This window comes from Sapajus apella, unplaced genomic scaffold (assembly GCF_009761245.1).
Source record: "Sapajus apella isolate SASKATOON/1434 unplaced genomic scaffold, GSC_monkey_1.0 scaffold37, whole genome shotgun sequence".
Classification (NCBI taxonomy): Eukaryota; Metazoa; Chordata; class Mammalia; order Primates; family Cebidae; genus Sapajus; species Sapajus apella.
This window is the reverse complement of record NW_022436977.1, coordinates 16,349,714-16,370,758: the sequence shown is the minus strand read 5'-3', so window position 1 is coordinate 16,370,758 and position 21,045 is coordinate 16,349,714. Positions and strand designations below refer to the sequence as shown.

Below are 21,045 nucleotides of genomic sequence, written 5' to 3'. Positions count from 1 at the left end.
GGGTGACAGAGTGAGACCCTGCCTCCAACAAACAAACAAAAAGGAAGGTTAAGGGATTTAAAGTTACAGTGCTAATAGTTGTAGATCTTAAACTCAAGACAAGGTCATCTGACTCCAAAGTCTAGACTCTCAATTACCAAACTCTAAGACCCTCACCTTGGATGTGAAAATCTTTCTTTTAGGAGAATCTAGCCACTTTACTTCAGTAGTACTGACAAAAGATTCCTAGCAGGTAGCAAGGCTATCTTACTTGGGGTAGCCTTCAGCATCTCCAGAAGTAATAACATAAGATTCTTAAGTCTGAAACCAGGTAAAACTTGTATGTTTAATAAGGCAAATTTACCAGAAAAATAACCATAGAAACTAGACTTTAAAAAAAAAAAAAACACACAAAGGGTCCTTTGCATAGAAACTAGTCTTTATCAATGCAAAGAAGTGTTTATGTGTCCTTAGGCAAGGGTCTCACAAATAAGAAATTCTCTTGACTATGAGTTTTACAATTTACACATGATCATCCCATGAAGTCACTGGTGTGGGCAACCAGTGTTCTGTAGACGTAATTCAATTCTCCTGTTAATACGTTATAGTTTGTCCCTGCTTAAGGGCTTCTTTCTGCACACAGTTATAATGCAGCATTCACAAATAGATCTTTTAAAAAATATCTTGAATCTAAATCTGATGGCTGGAAACATTCTCTTCTACGATCAAATCTTTCTATTGTTGACAGAAATAGCCTGACAAAATGTATACAGATTTGATGAATAATACTTGTAATTGGCCTTAGTGCTGCCTGCTTTCGGGCACAATGGATAACTTCTGAGTAGCTATGTGTGTGTTTGTGTGTGTGAAAAAGTGTGTGAGTGTGGGAGGGATGCATGCATGCATTGCATGTGGGTGTACACGTCTTCATACATGATGACTTGTGGTTTATTCTGAGATTATGGTGAAGAGCTTTTGGACAAAGACAAAACAATAGAAAAACAGACATTATATCATCTTGAAAAAAGGCAACGGATCATGGGCCAACCAGAGGAAATAGACAACGTTTTCCTAACAGTTTCCCAAATTAGCAGAAGGACAAGATACTCTGCTGGGAGATTTCAATCATTCAAACACTGGCTGAAAATCTGATTGTGCCAGAATAGGTGACAATTTGTTTAATTTTAAAAGTTACACATGTCAACTTTTTAAAATCTAGGAAAGAAAAAAACAAAGAAAATGTATTACCTATGGTCTCATCACTAAATAAAACCACTCTTAACACTGTGGTACATTATCCATTATCTTGCTCCTTTTCTAATGTGTAAGATGATTTTGACAATAATAATTATAATCTAAATATGGTTATGTATATACAAGGTATATATAATATTTAATAAATTGTTGAATTGACATTATTATGTTTTCTCAAAAGAAGTAGTGAATGTTAAGGAAGTAACAAGGAAGGCCAATCTAGATTTCCTTGAAACCATAAAAAAAGTGACAGGAATGATGGAAGAAAGTAATCATATCATCTTGGAGTTCCTATTAGCACTTAAAGAAATATTGCTTGAATCAGACCTTCAAGAAAACACAGCATAGATATGGCTATCCACACCCAAATCCATCTAATGGGCAAAACCTCTAAAAGGGGAAATACAGTTTAAGGAAGAGAAAAAAATCTAACATGCAAAATCTGGATTAAACAATTGAAAGTAATCTCAATGAGAAAGAAAGAATAAGACCTTCAAAGAAACCAATATGAACTGTAAAGATGGCACACTGATGAATCCCATTTTTAAAAAGCACCTGTAAAACAATTTTTATACTATTAATAATTATTTTAGCAAAGCACTGGAAAAATTGATATGTCCATCAATAAGGGACTGATTACATAAATCATGATGCACTCACACAATAGAAATCTACAGAGCAATTTAAAATAGTGAAGGTCATGTGTTTATATAGACAAAATTCTAAAATAGAAGAGTAAAATAAGCAAGTACACAGGGGATTATTATAACTGAGAGCTAAAACAAGAAAATGGAGCCCTGTCTTGTTTTGTTTTGTTTTTTGTTTCTTTGTTTTTTTGTTTTTTGAGACAGAGTCTCACTCTTGCCCAGACTAGACTGCAGTGGCGAGATCTCAGCTCACTGAAACCTCTGCCTCCTGGGTTCAAGCGATTCTCCTGCCTCAACCTCTTGAGTAGCTGAGATTATAGGTGTGAACTACCACACCTGGCTAATTTTTTATTTTTAGCAGAGACAGGGTTTCACCGTGTTGGCCAGGCTGGTCTCAAACTCCTGACCTCAGGTGATCTGCCCGCCTCGGCCTCCTGAAGTGCTTGGATTACAGGCATGAGCCACCATGCCGGGCTGCGTTGCCTTGTTTGACATCAGCTGAGAATGTGCACGGAGGGTGACTGAAAGTTTTCGTTGATCTAGGCATGGCCGCAAATAACACAAAAGGACCATGAGTACTGATTTTGGAGTTACAACTAAAGTTTATCAAGTAAGCTAATTCTCAAATATGGAATCTGTGAATAATGATAATTAACTGTATACTGTTTATTAGTATGGATTATTGGGTGTATGAAAATTCTAAAATGAAAAGTCATTTGCATTGAGAGGAAAAATATGTTCATTTACGAAAGTGTCTGAAAATTTGGTAGAAAAAGATGTTAACATAAAATGTGAAGCATAAATGAGAAAGAGGTTGAGATAGTACCCAGAGGAAAATTATTTGTAATGTAAAGGAAGACTTAAATGTCTGTTAGGCATGTTACAAAGCCATAGCAATTAGTATATAGTAATTCAGATGCAGGTTGAGAAAAGGCAAGTGGCCTAATAGAAAAAGCGTAATAAAGATCCCAGAAACAAATTCACACATATACAAAAGCTTGACATATAGAAAGTAGCATTGGGGAAAAGAGGAGACTACTTAATCAATAGTGTTTGGAAAACTGACAAACGTGGATAAAATTAAGTTACATCCCAAAGCTCACATAATATATGAAGGTCAAGGAGAATAAATATTTTATTATGAAAATAAAACTATGAAGCCAATAGAAGAAAATATAATAGATATTAGATACAGAGAGAATATTTAATCCAAAGCAAGTGGAAGGCAAACATAATAAAGATAAAATGGAAACAAAACACAACAGAGACCTGGGCACTCTGGAAAGATCAATAAAATTAATAAACCTAAAAGAGGACTGATCAAGTAAAAAGGAGAAAATTACCAATAACAGGAAAGAGAGAAGGGATATCACTATGAATGTTTTGGGCAATAAAAAGACAATAAAGGAAGTGGAAAACTTCATACGGAACTGCCTTGTAAGCTAATAAAGAGGAATCCTGCTAACTTTTCCAGGAAATTACAAGCCAAAGAAATCACAATCCCTTTTTGTCCATGGCTTTTGGCCCCTGAAACAAACTCTAATCTCTCATGACCACAGTGGGAAATAGGCTGTAAAAGTGGCGAAGCCCCCAAGAAAGGTACATTCTCCAATATCTACTTTAAGTGTGCACGTGGAGAATAATGATAGGAACAACCCAGGTGGCATCGTCTGGGTCCACAGACGGCAGTGGACATCAAGAGTCCTTTCACAAAGCTGAACCGGGGTCCAAACAAATCGCTTTCTCTACTTTCAGCTCATGTCATCTTCAAAACTCCAGCCTGGCAGGATTTGGTCACCACTGTGGACCAGTGACTGCCATCCACACTGTTGCATTCCTCCCTTTTGTGAATATGAGTTTCTACTGCAATTATCTTATTCCTATTCCCCCACTAATGTGCGGTATGGAGGGTGGCAGACAACCTGGCAGATAATAAGGACCTTTATCTAGTCTTAGATGCCGTAATTGTGTAAGGTACTTGCAATGTCTCCCTTGGGGAGAAGGCAAATATGTTCTATGTGAAAAGAAAAGCTCACGAATATTTGAGTGGCAGATAGGTGTACTGTGGCAGAGACAGCTGTCTACCAATATCTATTCTGCCTTTCATTACATTTCAGAACTCCTAAGTTTAGCTGGGCACCAGTTAGAGTAATTTTTCTAGCCTTATTTGCAGCTAGGTATGGTAACGGGTCTATGATCTGCCAATGGCAGGTGAAAATAAATGACATCTGCCACTTCTGGGTCATGTCCTTTAAAGAAATATATACGTATTCCTCTTGCTTTTCTCCTTTCCCACTGGCTGAATGCAAATGTGATGATGAGGGTCCAAGCAGCCACTTTGGACCAGAGATGGAAGCCAGATGTTGAGAATGACAAAGCTACCCCACCAACCCCGTGGAACCAATCTTTGAGCTTTTAGGTAAAATATATAAACGTCAGCCCTTTAACACTACAGCATTTGGGAGTGGTATTTCTTATGGCAACTGAGACAGAAACTAACAATAAATCAATACAAATACTAGTACCAGAACTCATAGTATCCTTCTGCCATTTTTGGTGAGAACACAGGCTGTGTCAGAGCCTTTTTTCTGTTGGTAGTGTGACAGGATAAACTTAGGAGCCCCACGAGTCTGTCTGAGAGATATTAGGTTAGTAACTCTGGATTTGGTTTTGTTTGGTTTGGTTTTACTGAATTGTCAAAAGCTTTTTTCTTCTGGCTAAGGGAGACTAAGTTTGCCTAAAGAAGCTAGACAGGATTTTTGAGGGAGGAAGAAAGAAAATAGAAGGAGCCATGGAGGGAGGAACGTTAAAGGTGCAGTTAAGACATTTTATTAAAAAGCATATGTAAAGCTATACCCACTCCATCTCTTTATTAAATTTTATTTTCTTTTTCCTTTTTTTTAAAATTGTACTTTAGGTTCTGGCTTACATGTGCAGACCATGCAGGATTGTTGCATAGGTACACACATGGCAATGTGGTTTGCTGCCTCCATCCCCATGTCACCTACATCTGGCTTTTCTCCCCATTTTATCCCTCCCCGACATCCCCTCCCCACAAACAGACCCCAGTGTGTGATGCTTCCCTCCCTGTGTCCATGTGTTCTCATTGTTCAACACCCACCTATGAGTGAGAACATGCGGTGTTTGATTTTCTGTTCTTGTGTCAGTTTGCTGAGAATGATGGTTTCCAGATTCATCCATGTCCCTACAAAGGACATGAACTCATCCTTTTTTATGGCTGCATAGTATTCCATGGTGTATATGTGTCACATTTTCCCTGTCCAATCTATCGTCAATGGGCATTTGGGTTGGTTTCAGGTCTTTGCTATTATAAACAGTGCTGCTATGAACATATGAGTGCATGTGTCTTTATAAGAGAACAATTTATAATCCTTTGGATACATTCCCAATAATGGGATTGCTGGGTCAAAAGGAATGTCTACTTGTAGGTCTTTGAGGAAGTGCCACGCTGTCTTCCACAAAGGTTGAACTAATTTACACTCCCACCAACAGTGTAAAAGTGTTCCTATTTCTCCACATCCTCTCCAGCATCTGTTGTCTCCAGATATTTTAATGACTGCCATTCTAACTGGCGTGAGGAGGTATCTCAGTGTAGTTTTGATTTGCATTTCTCTAATGACCAGTGATGATGAGCATTTTTTCACGTTTGTTGGCCTTATACATGTCTTCTTTTGAAAAGCATCTGTTCATATACTTTGCCCACTTTTGGATGGGTTTGTTTGTTTTTTTCTTGTAAATCTGTTTTAGCTCTTTGTAGATTCTGGATATTAGCCCTTTGTCAGATGGGGAGATTGCAAAATTTTTTTCCCATTCTGTTGTTAAATCAATGTAATTTATGCTTTGTTTTAGAGGGAGCAATGTTGAATTTAACCTCGAGGGGGCAGCAAGGAGCCCAAAAGGAATATGGTACATAAAATCCTAATAGGAAATAAAGCGGGAGATCATACCAGAAGCCTAAATTATTAAATATGTTGCCATCAAAGCAGGGAAAGGGAGAAAGATGGGGGGAAAAGCCTAGAGTCAGAGAAAATACATTTTGACATTACAATTTTGGACAAGGACTTTATTTTCAACAAATAATAGGAATTTTGTTATGTATTAATTTTGCCATTTCATATTATTGAATTGTCTATGACAAAAGGCAAAGTTCATTAGCTTGGATTATTAATAATTTTAACTTTGAAGACTTAATTAAAAAGGAACTGGAGTTGTGAATCAAAGAACATTCCACATTGCTTAATTTGGGCCACCTGCTTGTTTTCTAATAATATGTTGTGGCTCTGAAAAGTCCATGAAATGAAAGGTATCAAGAATAGACTCTTATAAAATCTAAGGTCCAGAAAGGTGTGGTTTTTTTTTTTTTCCAAAAAGTTGTAACAAATATTACCTATCCCAACAGGACATTTCCCATTGTACAGTTGAGTAAGCTTACAGCAAAAATCTGAATTTGTTTCATATCTCATCACCTGTCACGTAAGATGCCCTCTGTGGTAGCCACAGAGATGCACTGCCCAGATCTCCCTTCAAGGAAGCACCATGGCCCCAAGGGTTGGTCAGCAGTTAGCCTGCAGCTGACCAACCCTCTGGCTCTGCCTCAGCTGCCCAGGGTTCGACCTTCCTGGTGTGGCCCACATCCCAAGACTGAGATAAATGGGGCTGTACAGGCCCATTCATTTGGGCCGAATGTAAGACAACTCTGAAAGACCACAATGGGCTTTTTGGAGTTGGCCAAGACTTTGTCAGGCCTGCGTTGTAGTCCCATCTCCCACTCCAGCCAATCCTACTTCTTTCCCATTGCTTCCTGATATTGCTCCTCTTACAGATCCTGCCTGCCAAGCTTCATCTTAGCATCTGCTTCCAGAGAATCCAGCTTGGTTGGATAGGGTTTCAGGAGTGATCTTAGAAATTCAGCATAGGCCGGCCATGGTGGCTCATGCCTATAATCCCAACACTTTGGGAGGCCGAGACAGGCGAATCACGAGATCAGGAGATTGAGACCAACCTGGTCAACATGGTGAAACCCCATCTCTACTAAAATACAAAAAAAATTAGCCTGGCATGATGACATGCGCCTGTAGTCCCAGATAATCCAGGGGCTGAGGCAGGAGAAGATTTCATCTCAAAAAAAAAAAAGAAAGAATGTCAGCATAAAGAGAGACCGCTTGTCACCTGGCTAACAAGGAAATCCCTTGGTTCTTCATCTAGAGAGTTTAAAACAGGCTGCTAAGATCCAGGCTCAACAAAATCTTTTAAATTTTGTCTTGCCATTGTAGCCACACTAGCTGGAAAGCTGCCTTTGGCAGTTCTGGAGAAATCTCCTGGACTATTAAAAGGATTTTCTCAGTGACTGGTTCTCCATCATTGGAGCAAACCAAATTTGACACCATGCCAATCTCTGAACACGACAAGCTTTAATATTTTATGAAAACCATTTTTTGTTTATTTATTTTCAGTTGATTATAGTCTTTTGGCTTGTTATGTTACTATTTATGCATTCACCCCTGATAGTAATTTGGCAGGAAAGATGTTTGTCTTATTGTATTTTACCCACACTACATGAGTGAAGAAAGGAGCCAACTTATTTTAGTGCTTTATAGATGACTTATCAAGGGGTTTTGAAATGAATAGAGTTAATGCTACCCCTAACAGAGACAGTAGCCATTGTGGCTCATACAAATTAACAAATTCAAAATTATCTCCTGGCCTTGACAGCCCTTCTTTCAGCAAAAGTACATAGCAGAAATCAAAAGTTGGAAGTAAATTTAAAGTATTTGAAAGGATTATTCAAAATCAACATTTCCAAACCTTGAAACCCAAAACAACTCCACAAAGTTCTAACCGATATTAACTGTGGTGAAGGATGGAGGCAAAGAAAGAAAACTCAATCCTTAAAAATAAGACCAAGAAAATAGCCTTCTTAAAATTCGAGATGGTACAATTAGTTAAGAAGTAGCCCTCAGAAGCATAAATTCAAAGCGGGGCATGGTGATGCCTGTAATCCCAATGTTTTGGGAGACCAAAGCAGGCAGATAATTTGAGCCCAGGAGTTCAAGACAAGCCTGGGCAACATGATGATACCCTGTCTTTACAGAAAATACAAAAATTAGCTGGGCATGGTGCCTGTAGTCCCATTTATTCAGGAGGCTGAGAGGAGAGAATCACTTGAGCCCAAGAAGCAGAGGTTGCAGTGAGCTGTGATCATGCCACTGTAATCAAGCCTAGGTGACAGAGTGAGACCCTGCCTCAAAAAAAAAAAAAAAAGAAAGAAAGAAAGAAGAAGAAGAAGAAGAAAAATTCAAGTCCTAATCCCTGGCATCCGTGAACATGACCTAATTTGGCAAAAGGATCTTTACAGACATAATTAAATTAAGGATCTTGAAATGAGATTAGTCTCATCTCATCCAGTCATCTCATCTCATCCTAAATCCAGTGACTGTTGTCCTACAGAGGAAGGAGAGGGAGATCTAAGAAACAGAAACACAGGGACAGTCAATGTGAAGACAGTTGCAGAGATTAGAGTGATGTGTCTACAAGCCAAGGAACATCAAGAATTGCCAGCAGCAGGAGGATTACTTGAACCCGGGAGGTGGAGGCTGTGGTGAGCCGAGACTGCACCATTGCACTCCAACCTGGGCAACGAGAGGGAAACACTCTGTTTCAAAAAAAAAATTGCCAGCAGCCACCAGAAGCTATGAGAGATGCATAAAATGGATTCTCCTCCAGAGGTCCCTGAAGGAACCAGCCCTGCTGGTGCTTTGGTTTTGGACTTCTGGCCTCCGGAGCTGTGAAAGAATAAATTTCTGTTTGTGGTAATGTTACAACAGCCCTGAAAAATGAATACAGACAGTGAGTAGCTACTTACTTCCACAGTGCCACGGGCTCCCCAGTGGTTGGGTTTGATTTCCACCAGAGTCAAGTGTACTTTGAAGAGCCTGTGTATTAATGTAGCAGGGGTCGTCGAAGAGATCCACTCGGCATGTGTGCTTCAATAATGAGGTATCTCGCTGGGACTGCACCCCTCTTGGATGGACATTACCTGTAGTGATTAGCAGTGATCAATGCATTATGTTTTTTTCTTTGTAAATGGTAAATAAAATCATGTTTGAGTCAAGAATTGATAGAAACCTAAAGGCCATGCCCTACCCTATACAATGATTGAACATTAACTTTTAGGTTTGACCTGGAAAATCAAAATAAGCACCAGTCTTTGAGGAAAAGCCACCCTCTCACTGGGCTTATTTCTCCTCTTGGGCCCAGCCCCCAGATGACCAACTGTGTCAACAGCAGACAGAAGACAAGCAGGAAGATGCAAAGAGGACCGACCAGCTGTGGAAGGAAGAGGGCTGATTGTCTCATCAAAGAGCACAAACCCACACTCAATGCTCCTCAGAGGGGTTGCCCAGGAATCAGGAAAACACACGTCATATTGAACTTGAATACCTATAATTAAACTCCTTTTCAAAACCGATTAATTTAAAATCCCTATTTCCTGTGAACTAAATTAATTTACAAATAATAAATGAATGAATGAATACAATAAAATTCTTAAGAGTATAAAGTCTGGCTTCTCTCTATGCCCAAAGTTTTCTCTTGCCAAGCTCAGTTCTGCACCAATTGCTGATGTTTAATTCTGCTATTCAATGAAAATAACTCAGCCCTCAGGTTATCTCCTCCTCCCCTCTTAATCTGTCCTCTCCCCTTCCATTCTATTCTACACATCAGAGCCCAAATAGTCTTTTTAAAACTGTGAATCTGGTCGTATTTCTCAGAGGTTCCCCACATCTCTTCAATTGCTTCCCATGCTCCTAACAAGCTGCAGGCAGGCCCTGCTCTGTCTATCCAACTACCCTTCTACCTCTCTCCTCCCCAGCCTCTGTCCAGGGTCATACTGGCCTTCTTGCAGTATGATCTCACACTGAAAGGCTGTCTCCTCTAATTAACATGCTCTTCCCTCCCTTCCCCTATCACTGTCATTCTTCAGATGTTAACTTAAACATCTCTTCCTTTAGGAAGGCCTTTCCTAACCTTCCAGACCAGACTAAATCTCTGCTTTCCTAGCAGTTTGCACTTGCCCTCTGATATGGTTTGACTGTGTGTCACCCAAATCTCACCTTGAATTGTAATGATCCCCATGTGTCAAGAGCAGGGCCAGGTGGAGATAATTAAATCATGGGGGCAATTTTCCCTATATCTCCTGATAGTGAATGCGTCTCAGATCTGATGGTTTTATAAATAGGAGTTCCCCTGCACAAGCTCTCTTGCCTGCTGCCATGTGAGATGTGCCTTTGCTTCTCCTTTGCCTTCTGCCATGATTGTGAGGCCTCCTAGCCATGTAGAACTGTGAGTTCATTAAACCTCCTTCCTTTATAAATTACCCAGTCTTGGGTATGTCTTTATTAGCAGCATAAAAACAGACTAATACAACCTCCAAAGTCTATATCATGAGAGTAATTAACTTTATTATTTATGTTCTATTCTATTATTTAGTTAATCAGAATATGTGCTAGCCATATAGCTAGCCAGACGTGCTCAGGATCACCAAGAGGTTGCACCTGAAGTACTGACATTCCACTGCCATAAGATAACATTAGTCCTTCTATTGCTTTAGTCATTAAACCTTTTCAAGGACAAACCACATAATGAATTTCACAACAGGGTGAATAACGCTATGATACCTGTAACTCATAGTATGGAGACTAAAAATACACCAAGCAGGGAAAGCCCAGTCAGAAGGCTGCAGTCTTACCACCTGCTTCTCCTTTACTCCTTGTCTGTCAAATATTACATGTCATCTTGTCATGTGTCATACTCTGTATGTGGGATATCCTAACATAGGAGTGAGGTTTCTACAGAGGGAGGAGTTGACAGGGTGCCTCATTTGTTTTGTACATTTTGTCACATATAAGACAGTTTACATTTGCTTAGTTAAGTGGATTCATAATTTATACTATCTAGTTTAAACAAAACTTGCTTTTACAAATGGAAAGTGGCTAAAAGATTACTGCAAATAAATTAAGGATTAAGGATGATTCTTTTAGTATGAGCTCCTCCTTAGCTGCATTACGAGCTTATGAACAAGAATGATCTAATCAGATCAGAGCTTTGGCCCCTCAAATGTTCAAAGTATCAGGAATTAAATGTAGATTTATATCTATTTTCTTTTTCAATAAATGCTCTAAATGCATACTAGGCCTTGAGATATTGTCTAATGATAGCATACAGCTGTTGTAATTAGCAAGTCTTTGGAAACCATGTTTATTTATCATCTACTCTAACTTTAAAGTTTCCTATATTTGTGTGTTTTATGATACATGCATAATAATATATTAGCACATGTGTATACAACGTACACATTATTAAATAACCATTTATGTAGGAGTGCCTCCTCATAAAAATTTACTGAAAGTGGTATATAATCAAAAGTGCTGGAAAGTGGCTGTCAGTTTTTTTTTTTTGACTATACACCAGGCAGCAATGTCTTTTATTATGTAAGCAGTTTTAAAATGATTTCTGGAATCTCTCCATACACAGGCAAAAATAAGTGTGCTGCTTAAAATACTGGAACTTGCCTAACTTAATCATTGTCTACAGAAGGGAAAATTATTCCCAAAACATGCTTAACCCGGAGGCCAGTGCATCTGCCAACCTCCAAGAACACGGAAATGAATGTAATAGACTGACTGTCCACCATCTGAACCTTCATTCGCCATCACTCGATAACGCTTATTCAGTCCCAGATCAGCAGCACATTTCTTGCCAACAATCATTAAGTGTCCAAGAATACTTTCATCATTATTTTCTGCTGCAGAAATATGGAATATGTTTCTTGGGTATCACTAGAAAATGTGTTGGTGCTTGACGGGAAATGTTGTGGAAAGCAAGACACCACTCATTCTCAAAAACGATTTTGGCCGAGATTTCCTTGTGGATGATCTTCTGAAGATTATGTCGCCACCAGGCTGAGCAACCTGAGCCTTGGTGATCTCATCTGCCATCTTGGCCTCTCTCTCACGCAGCAGCCAGGGGAGAGGCTCAGAAGGAGGGAGGAACCCATGGAGCAGTCAGTTTTTTGTTTTCTGTTTTGTTTAAGTCAACATCTCACCCTGTCACCCAGGCCTAAGTACATTAGTGCCATCATAGCTTACTGCAGCCTCAAACTCCTAGATTCACATGATCCTCCCACCTCAGCCTCCAGAGTCACTGAGATTACAGGTGTGAGCTACCGGGCCTGGCTAGAGGTCAGCTTTTAAATTCATATGGACCTGAGGTCAAATCCCTGTGGTATCTCTTACTGTCTGAGTGCTCTGGGATGAGTTAATTAACCTCTCTGACTCAGTTTTCGTATCTGTAAAATTTGGGTGCCTAGCTTAAAATACCATTGTGAGGATTAAGTGAAATAATGTTGGTGAGACACTGAGCATAGTGCCTGCCTTATAGCAGGTATTCAGTAACTAGTTCTCACTGAGGCTCAGTTATTCGTCATTGATGCTAGGCCTCCATACATGATGCTTATCTCTTACTGCAGCATCATCCCCCTCCTTTTCTTTACCTAATTCCTATTTGTCCTTTAAGATTCTGCTCTGAAACCATCTTTTTCAGGAAGCTTTCCCCTGAATCCTTCCCTCCGCGAGGTCAGGAATGATTCTACTTCAGAATATACTGCAACTGTCTGTCTACTTGCCTGTCTTTCCCCTTGAGACTGCAAATTCCTAGTGTCCTTGAGGAAAGACTAGAACCCATCTAATTTGTGTATCTTCTGCATCTTTGGTGCTTGGGATGAAGCAGGTGCTCAAAGAAAATGTTTATCAGCTGATTGGACAAATAACAGCATGTCTATCCAGTCTTCCTTTGTTGGCATATTTAACCCCACCACGTTCTGAAGACTCTGAATCAGCCCATAGCACAGAGTGCTAATACATCTATCTGCCCCTCACAAAGCGTTAGCCTAAGCTAACCACATCAATTTTACCATCCCATAGGATGACGCCAAAAGCATCAGTGTCTATATCCAGCCTCTCTTGAAAACTGCCATCCTTAAGGACACAATAGAGTACTGAAAAAAGAAAAAAAGAAACTGCCAACTCCTTTTTTTTCAAATGTGCGATCATATTTAAGTTGGTAATGTTGTCTTAAATTAAAAAAGAAACCCGCCCCAGACCCAAAGTTAAAATCATTCTAGACTAAAGTGTATGGTTCATGAGGGCTTAGACACACACGCCAGCCAGTATGCCTTCCAAAATTTCTTGTGCCAAGTACTACTCCGAGAACCTATCCAACTTTCCTAAGAGAAGATTTGTAGAGGAAAATAAATATATACACAGTATCTACACTGAAAGTAACACCATTTTAAAGTGCAAGCCCTTAGGGTTTATGGGAATTTAATGTCTTTTTGATTAAAAATATCAACTTTCCATTTTAACTGGAAGGTCAGGGAAACATTATTCTATTTTGCTAGTTATTGTTTTCTATAAGGGAATTTTTCTGTAAGTATGAAGGATAGGGATCTTTTTTATGTCTGGTAATAGATACAATTAACTCAGCAATCAAATACTGCCTATTGAGTATTTACAATACACTGGAATTCAAGTTTGAAGTCAATATTTGAATAAATGAATGTCTTGGGAGGTTACTGAAAATATTTGTATAGGTATCTCTCAAATGCCTATATATGAATCTCTGGGAAAAGTCACAAAAACTATGTATTTGCTATTCTGGCAACTGCTATTTAATTGCTCATTGTTCAAGAATTTCATATTACTTTAAAAACATATGCCCAAGTAATCACAAACAGGTCTCAAGATAAGATTACCTGATGTGTAGGTATCTCAGGATGAAAGGACACAGTAGTAGGAATCTCCGTCCTGCCACAGTAGGAGGGGCCTAACTTGTCATGGCTCCTGGAACATGGGTTGAGTACTTCTCACCATGGTCTTAGTGGCTAAGGTTTGGGGAGATGAGATGGCCTCTTAGCATTCTAGTTCCTCACTGGAACTCAGAACTCACAGAACTCATAGAAACAATGTTGCAATTCAGTGATTTACAGGGGAGCAAAATATCCAAGTAGAGGACTTTTCTCAACTGCAAGCACCATCTCACCTCCTCAGGGGTCTAAAAAGTTCCCAATTAACAATCATCACCTTAGAGCCACTATTAAGAAAGATAGTATGCAATAGAACTTTCTATTGTTTTATCTGTCATTACAGAATATACACTTAAGCTCCAGTATAGTCAAACCAGAAAAATAGAATATAGTATACTTGCCTAAGAGTTAACCATCATGGCTGGGATTAATCCTATAAAAATATATCCCAGGCTCCAAATAATCTTTTATTAAAGTCTGTTCATGTGTTTGGATCTGCTTGTAGTGGCTCAGGGAAATATATATATAAGTAAGAATAAGGGTCTGTATTGTTTGTTGGTTTAAAGAAGAAATAAAACTAAGATACTCTGAAACAATAAATTGGATTGTATGACAAGACTACACTTACAAAAACAAAAATCTTGAATAAAGGTTGAAATACCTTTATATCCATTCCTTCATAAATTATGTTTTTGGAGAAGGGTGCTTTAAATTTTTTTTTTTAATTAATCAAGTTGAGAACTCTTGGAGGAAGAAAAGAAGAAGGGAAACCATGTCCTCTTTTTCTAGTGGTAGTGTTGTGATTTAGCCCATTCAACAAAATTCTGGAAATGTCTGTTTCTAAACTTTCATTCAGTGAGTTCCCTTCAGAAGCTGGGTTATCCAGGACAGGAGGCATGTGGCTATGCTGACTAGTTAATGGAGAGGATGGAAACAAACTTGGAAGGGAGGTATTAGGCAGGACTAAACATTTAGAAGATCCTTAGGACTCTATTTTAGGTTTGACACTCATCTTTCTCTCTTTCCTCCTGAGCTCTCTCAGTCCCAGTGATCTGGGAACTAGTCCCAGCACACTTAGTTCTGGTGCCCATTCATTTTCTCCCTTTCTCTTTCCCCTGCTCCCTCCTCATCTCTCCCTGCATCCCTTTCCTACTTCTACTTCCTACCCCCATTCCTCTCACTGCCCCCGGCACCGCCCCCGTGCCTGGATAATTCCCACTCATCCTTCAGGCCTTGGTTTGATTGTCACTTCCTCAGGGAGAACCTCTACAGCTCCCCAAATAAAGTTAGGTTTCCCCATTATTTGTGCCTATAATATCTTGGGCTTTGAAGTACTCATCATATTTGTAGGCATTTGTTTAAGGTGTGTCTTCCTGGCTAAACTGCAAACTACAGGAGTGCCAGCTGTGGCGCAGCTCTAGCGCCTAGCACAGTGCCTGACCCGTTGGAAGTCCTAGATAAGTAGTCATTAAATGAAGTGTTGAACAAATGAAGAATATATGACTGAGATAAAACAGGACATGGAGGTATTTCCAAGTGAGCTTCAGTACAGGGGAGAACATGGTGCAATACCACAAGGCATATGTGGTACATTCCTGACTTAAATCCTTAGGTTAAGAACCTCCAGATGAGGGAAAGGAGACAGGAAGGAAATGTGGCTGCCAGAGAGCACAACTCTTAAAAGAAATTCATACTTGTCATTAATTTAATTTGTTTAGTCATATTATTAAAGATTGGCTTGGAATTTTAAATAACTTTAAAGAATGGCATGGAATTTTAATTTCTATCAAAAGAAGGCATGTTTTTACAGAATGTAAAACACTGCCTTAGGCCCAGTGTGTGGCTCATGCCTCTAATCCCAACACTTTGGGAGGCAGATCACTTGAGGTCAGGAGTTTGAAACCAACCTGACCAACATGACAAAACCCCATCTCTACTAAAAATATAAAAATTAGCTGGGCGTGGGGGTGGGTGCCTGTAATCTCAGCTACTCAGTAGGCTGAGGCAGGAGAATCACTTGAACCCAGGAGACTAAGGTTGCAGTGAGCCAAGATTGTGCCATTGCACTCCAGCCTTGGCCACAGAGCGAGACTCTTTCTCAAAAATAAATAAATAAACAAATTAAACTAATCTAAACTAAAATAACATGCTGCCTTAGCTCACTACTCTTTTTACAGGATGGAAGAAGGTGGTAATCATACCTATACCATACAGAATAAATCTTCATGTATCCCCCACTACATAAAAAATAATAAAATTAATAGATTACATTGCTGTAATTCCATAAGAAATAAAAAAGTATCCTTGTAAGTGACTACTTTGTGGATGGCAAGCTCCAATTATTTGAGTCCTTAAATATGGTTATCCATATCTATTCTCCACCACATTATTTATACAGTTCAGTCATCTCCCCATCTAAAACTGCACAACTTTCCTTCTTGAAGAAATAAATATGCTCCACAGCTAACAGGAGTTAAAATCACTAACTCACAGTATAACTTGTTTTAATTAAAATATATTTCCAATCTGATAGCTGACGTTGTGGAAAAGTTTTGTCCAACATCAGTGATCACATGCAGCAATAAAACATGTAATACTCCGGCAAGTATGGGCTGGACAAGCTCTTAATTGAGACTCTCACATTTCAGACATCCTTTTGTTCCCTTTGCCAAGCCAGAATAAAGGTTTTATCTTAATCCTAATGGATCTGACAGGCATCAGTTTTCACATTAGCTTACTCCTGCTCTTCTTTGAAGTGGAACTCCCTTGGGTTTTGAGCAGAGAAAGCACCTTTCCAGATAAAGAGCTTTCATGATGTCAAGGCAATAAAAGACTCCAATAAAGCAAAACCATCAGCATGGCAAATCACACAAGAGCAAGGGAGAACCAACTATGAGCCTTCCTAGTGACACACATGCAACATTCTGGGCCTCTCTGAGAAGCCTGCAGCCAAAGGATTATGTATTTAGTGGTAGATACCTGACTTTTCCATGAAGTATTTAAGAGCAAGAGCCACACATGTCCATGGGACTTACAAGGAATAAGGAGGGTGGCAGATGAAGGGCATTGTACCTACCTAGTCCCCTGCTTTGTTCTATACAGTTCTCATATACACTGCTGCACTTGGAGTTTCCAGGCTGCATGAACAACAAATTATGAAACGTTTACAAACATAGTACACATTCATAAACTTAAAAGAAAATACTAGTAATAATCCTAGAAGAATATAGCAGACAACTTCACTTTCCAACACAGGAAAGTCTGACAGATAAGAAAAGAAAACTGATATTTTTGGTGAACAGAGGACACTCTTCATAGTTCATTGCTTTGGAGCTGCAGAGGTGGTTCTGATTAGGCTGGGGGTGGGGTTCTAAAGGCTACCAGTGTCCTGTGTCCTGAGCGTTACTGCTTCTGCTTGAGAAGTCACATTCCAGAGCTCAGTCCAAGTATTGGCCAGAAAGTGATTTTCAGGATATTGCTATAAACATTGGCCAGGTAGCCAACCTCTATCTGACTCTGAATTGGTAGACTGGGTCTCTGCTCTACTCAGGTTTGTGCCAGGCTCACTTCTTGCCCTTGAAAGTCTCCTTCAAAGAGCTTCAATCATCCCTATACATACAGCTTTCTTCGGCAATATACTGCGGGGATCCACTGATGCTTTTGAGATGGGCAATATCTTTAGAAAGATTAGTTTGACAGCACTGTGCAGGAGGGTTTGAGGGAATGAGATCGGAGTCAGGAAAGGGTCTTTCAGAATTATCTAGGCAAGTAAGGACCAGGACTCAGAGGCAGTGGAAGCAGAAAAGTTTGGATGGACTCAAAACATCTTTTCATGGTAGAATCTTACGTCTTAAGACTGAACTGATATAGGCCCAAAGTGTGAGAAAAACAGAAGATTGTAGATTAATGAAAGATTGTCAGTGCCATTAATAAACATGAGTAAATCAGTAGAGAAATGACATTTGAAGTCAGGGAGAAAATGCTGAGTTCAACCTTGCTATAAATAAGCAATGCAGTAAAATGTGGCATTACAGCTAGAGATATACAAAACAGCTGAAGACAGAGAATGTAGAGGAAGTGTGTACATAGGTGGGCAGCTAGAAGCAAAGATAAAGGCCAACAGAAGAGCCCCGGAGAGTGCTAATGTGGTAGTAAGGCAGGGCTTGTGTTTTTATGGGAGGAGATGAAATAAATGACAACATAAAAAGACAAGGTATGATTTATTTTGAAACATATAAAAATAAGACGGCTCAATGGATGATAATCAGCTACATACGTAACAAAACAAATATAATAAAATGTTAATAGTACACTTGAGATAGTGAGTATGTGAGTGTTCACTGTATAATTATTTCAAATAATGTACATGTTTTAAAATACTCATAATAAAATGTTGGGAAATGTGAAAAAATGAAAGGAAAGCAGCAACTAGAGTGCAGAAAGATAATGATAACATGGAAACATTTTGGAGGCTTACAGAAGAGGTCTCAAAAAATAAGAGGTGGTGCAAGGCATGGTGGCTCAGGCTTGTAATCCCAGCACTTTGGGAGGCTGAGGTGGGCAGAACACTTGATGCCAGGAGTTTGAGACCAGCCTGGCTGAAATGGCAAAACTCCATCTCTACTAAGAATACAAAAATTAGCTCGGCATGGTGGCACGCACCTGTAATCCCAGCCACTTGGGAGGCTTAGACAGGAGAATTGCTTGAACCTGGGAGGCAGAAGTTGCAGTGAGCCGAGATCACGCCACTGCACTCCAGCTTGGGTGACAGAGTAAAACTCTGTCTCACATAAATAAATAAATATAAAAAGATAAAACAAATTAAGAGGCAGAAGTCTTAGCCAGAGCAATCAGGCAAGAGATAAAAACATACAAATAGAAAAAGAATAAGTCTATCTTTCTTCACTGACTATATGATTCTATACCTAGAAAACACTAGACTTTGCCAAAAGGCTCCTGGAACTGATAAACTTCAATAAAGTTTCAGGATACAAAATTAGTGTACAAAAATTAGCAGCATATCTATACACCAATAACAGTCAAACTGAGAGCCAAATCAAGAACATAATCCCACTTACAATAGCCACAAAAATAAAATAAAATACCCAGGAATACAGCTAACTAAGGAGGTTAAAAATCTCTACAAGGAGAACAACAAAATACTGCTGAAATAAATCACATATGACACAAATGAAAAAGCATTCCATGCTCATGGATTGGAATCAATATCATAAAAATGGCCATACTACTCAAAGCAATCTACAGATCCAGTGCTATCTCAACCAAACACCAACATCATTCTCCCCAGAATTAGAAAAAACTATCCTAAAACAGTTGGCTCATACAGAACCAAAAAAAGAGCCCAAATAGCCAAAGCACTTCTAAGCAAACAAAACAAAGTCAGAGGCATCACATTACCTGACTCCAAACTACACTATAAGACTACAGTAACCAAAACAGCCTGGTACTGGCACAAAAACACACACATAGACTAATGGAACATAAAAGAAAACCCAGAAATAAAGCCACACACTTGCAGCCGTCTGATCTTCAACATCGTTAACAAAAATACGCAATAGGGAAAACACTCCCTATTCAATAAATGGTGCTGGGATACATGGCTAGCCATATGCAGAAGAATGAAACTGGGCCCTTACTTTTCACCATGTACGAGATGGATTAAATATTTAAATGCAAGACCTCAAACTGTAGGAATCCTAGAAGAAAACCCAGGAAATACTATTCTGGACTTCAGCCTTCAGAAATAATTTATGACTACATCCTCAAAAGCAAATGCAACAAAACTAAAAATGGACAAGTGGAATCTAATGTAGGAGACTGACTGGTCAGGGTGGTGGGAAAAATTATAGGAAAGACACAAATCTTCTTGAAGGGCTGGAAGGTTTTGCAAAAGCTTTAGGAAAGAGTTATGGCTGAAGGCAGTCTAACCCTCTTATCTTGACCTAATAGCAAAGAGCAGATAACAAGGAATGAAGAGGAGTTTATCTAGATAAGTTTGTTTACCTATTTACCGGGAAACCAACCTTTGGCATGACTGCTCTACTCAGGGGGTCAGCAATGTTAATCACCCACAAATGGTGTTTGCTCGACACTTTTGTCATTAAATCTGTTCTAAGATAAATATGAGCGTCTCTGGCATATCAGGGCTGCATGGCAGGCTGGACTCCCTCTCTGGGGTCTGTAAGCCATGGGGTCCCCTAGCTGCACTCTCACAGGCAAAACACCTGAGTCTGCAAACTCCTTTCATCCGTTGCTCGGCCAGAGTCTGCAGGTCAGACTTGGCAACCTATCTAAAGAGTTTCCAAGCACAGCAAAGGAAACTAGCAACAGAGTAAACAGACAATTCTACAGAATGGGAGAAAATATTCACAAACTATGCATAGAAAAAGGTCTAATATGTAGAATCTACAAGAAACTTAATAATTAACAAGTAAAAAACAACCCCACTAAAAAATTTAAAAGCAGGCAAATTTCATGAACAGACATTTCTTGAAAGAAGACATACAAGCAGCCAACAAACATATGAAAAGATGCTCAACATCACTAATTATCAGAGAAGTGCAAACCACAATGAGATATCATCTCACACCAGTCAGAATGACTATCATTAAAAAGTCAAAAATACAGATGCTGGTGAGGCTGCAGAGAAAGGGGAATGCTCATACACTATTGGTCAAAATGTAAGCTAGTCCAGTCACTGCGAAAAGTAGTTTGGAGAGTTCTCAACGAACTTAAAACTGCACTACCATTTGACCCAGCAATCCCAACTACTGGGTATACACCCAAAGGAAAATAAATTTTTCAACCAAAAAGACACATGCACTCATATGTTCATTATAGCACTGTTCACAATAGCAAAGACATGGAATCCATCTAGGTGCCCGTCAATGGTGGATTGGACAAAGAAAATGTGGTACATATACACCATGGAATACTATGCAGCCAAAAAAAGAATGAAATCAGGTCCTTTGCAGTAACACGGATGCTGCTGGAGGTCATTATCCTAAGTGAATTGACACAGGAACAGAAAACCAAATACCACATGTTCTCACTTATAAGTAGGAGCTAAATATTGGGTACCCATGGGTAACCCAATTGTTACCATCTTTATGCACTGGTAACAATAGACACTGGGGACCACTAAAAGATGGAAGGAAAGATGGGGCAAAGGCTGAAAAGCTATCTGTTACTATGCTCACTGCCTGGGTGATGTGATCATTCGTATCTCAAACCCCAGCATTTACCTTTGTTTTTACCCTTGTT

The 21,045-nt window shown here is 39.3% G+C and overlaps 1 protein-coding gene and 1 pseudogene across 1 annotated transcript in view; both read right to left on the bottom strand.

Moving 5' to 3' along the window:
* SHC4 (SHC adaptor protein 4) overlaps positions 1-21,045 on the bottom strand; it is a 138,679-nt gene that overhangs the window by 8,945 nt on the left and 108,689 nt on the right. Inside the window, exons 9-10 of the mRNA XM_032297506.1 lie at positions 16,838-16,898; positions 8,764-8,937 (exon numbers count right to left, since the gene is read on the bottom strand). Of these exons, the coding sequence (XP_032153397.1) occupies positions 8,764-8,937; positions 16,838-16,898 (235 nt within the window). The remainder of the gene's footprint in view (positions 1-8,763; positions 8,938-16,837; positions 16,899-21,045) is intronic.
* LOC116564413 lies at positions 11,345-12,009 on the bottom strand (annotated as a pseudogene).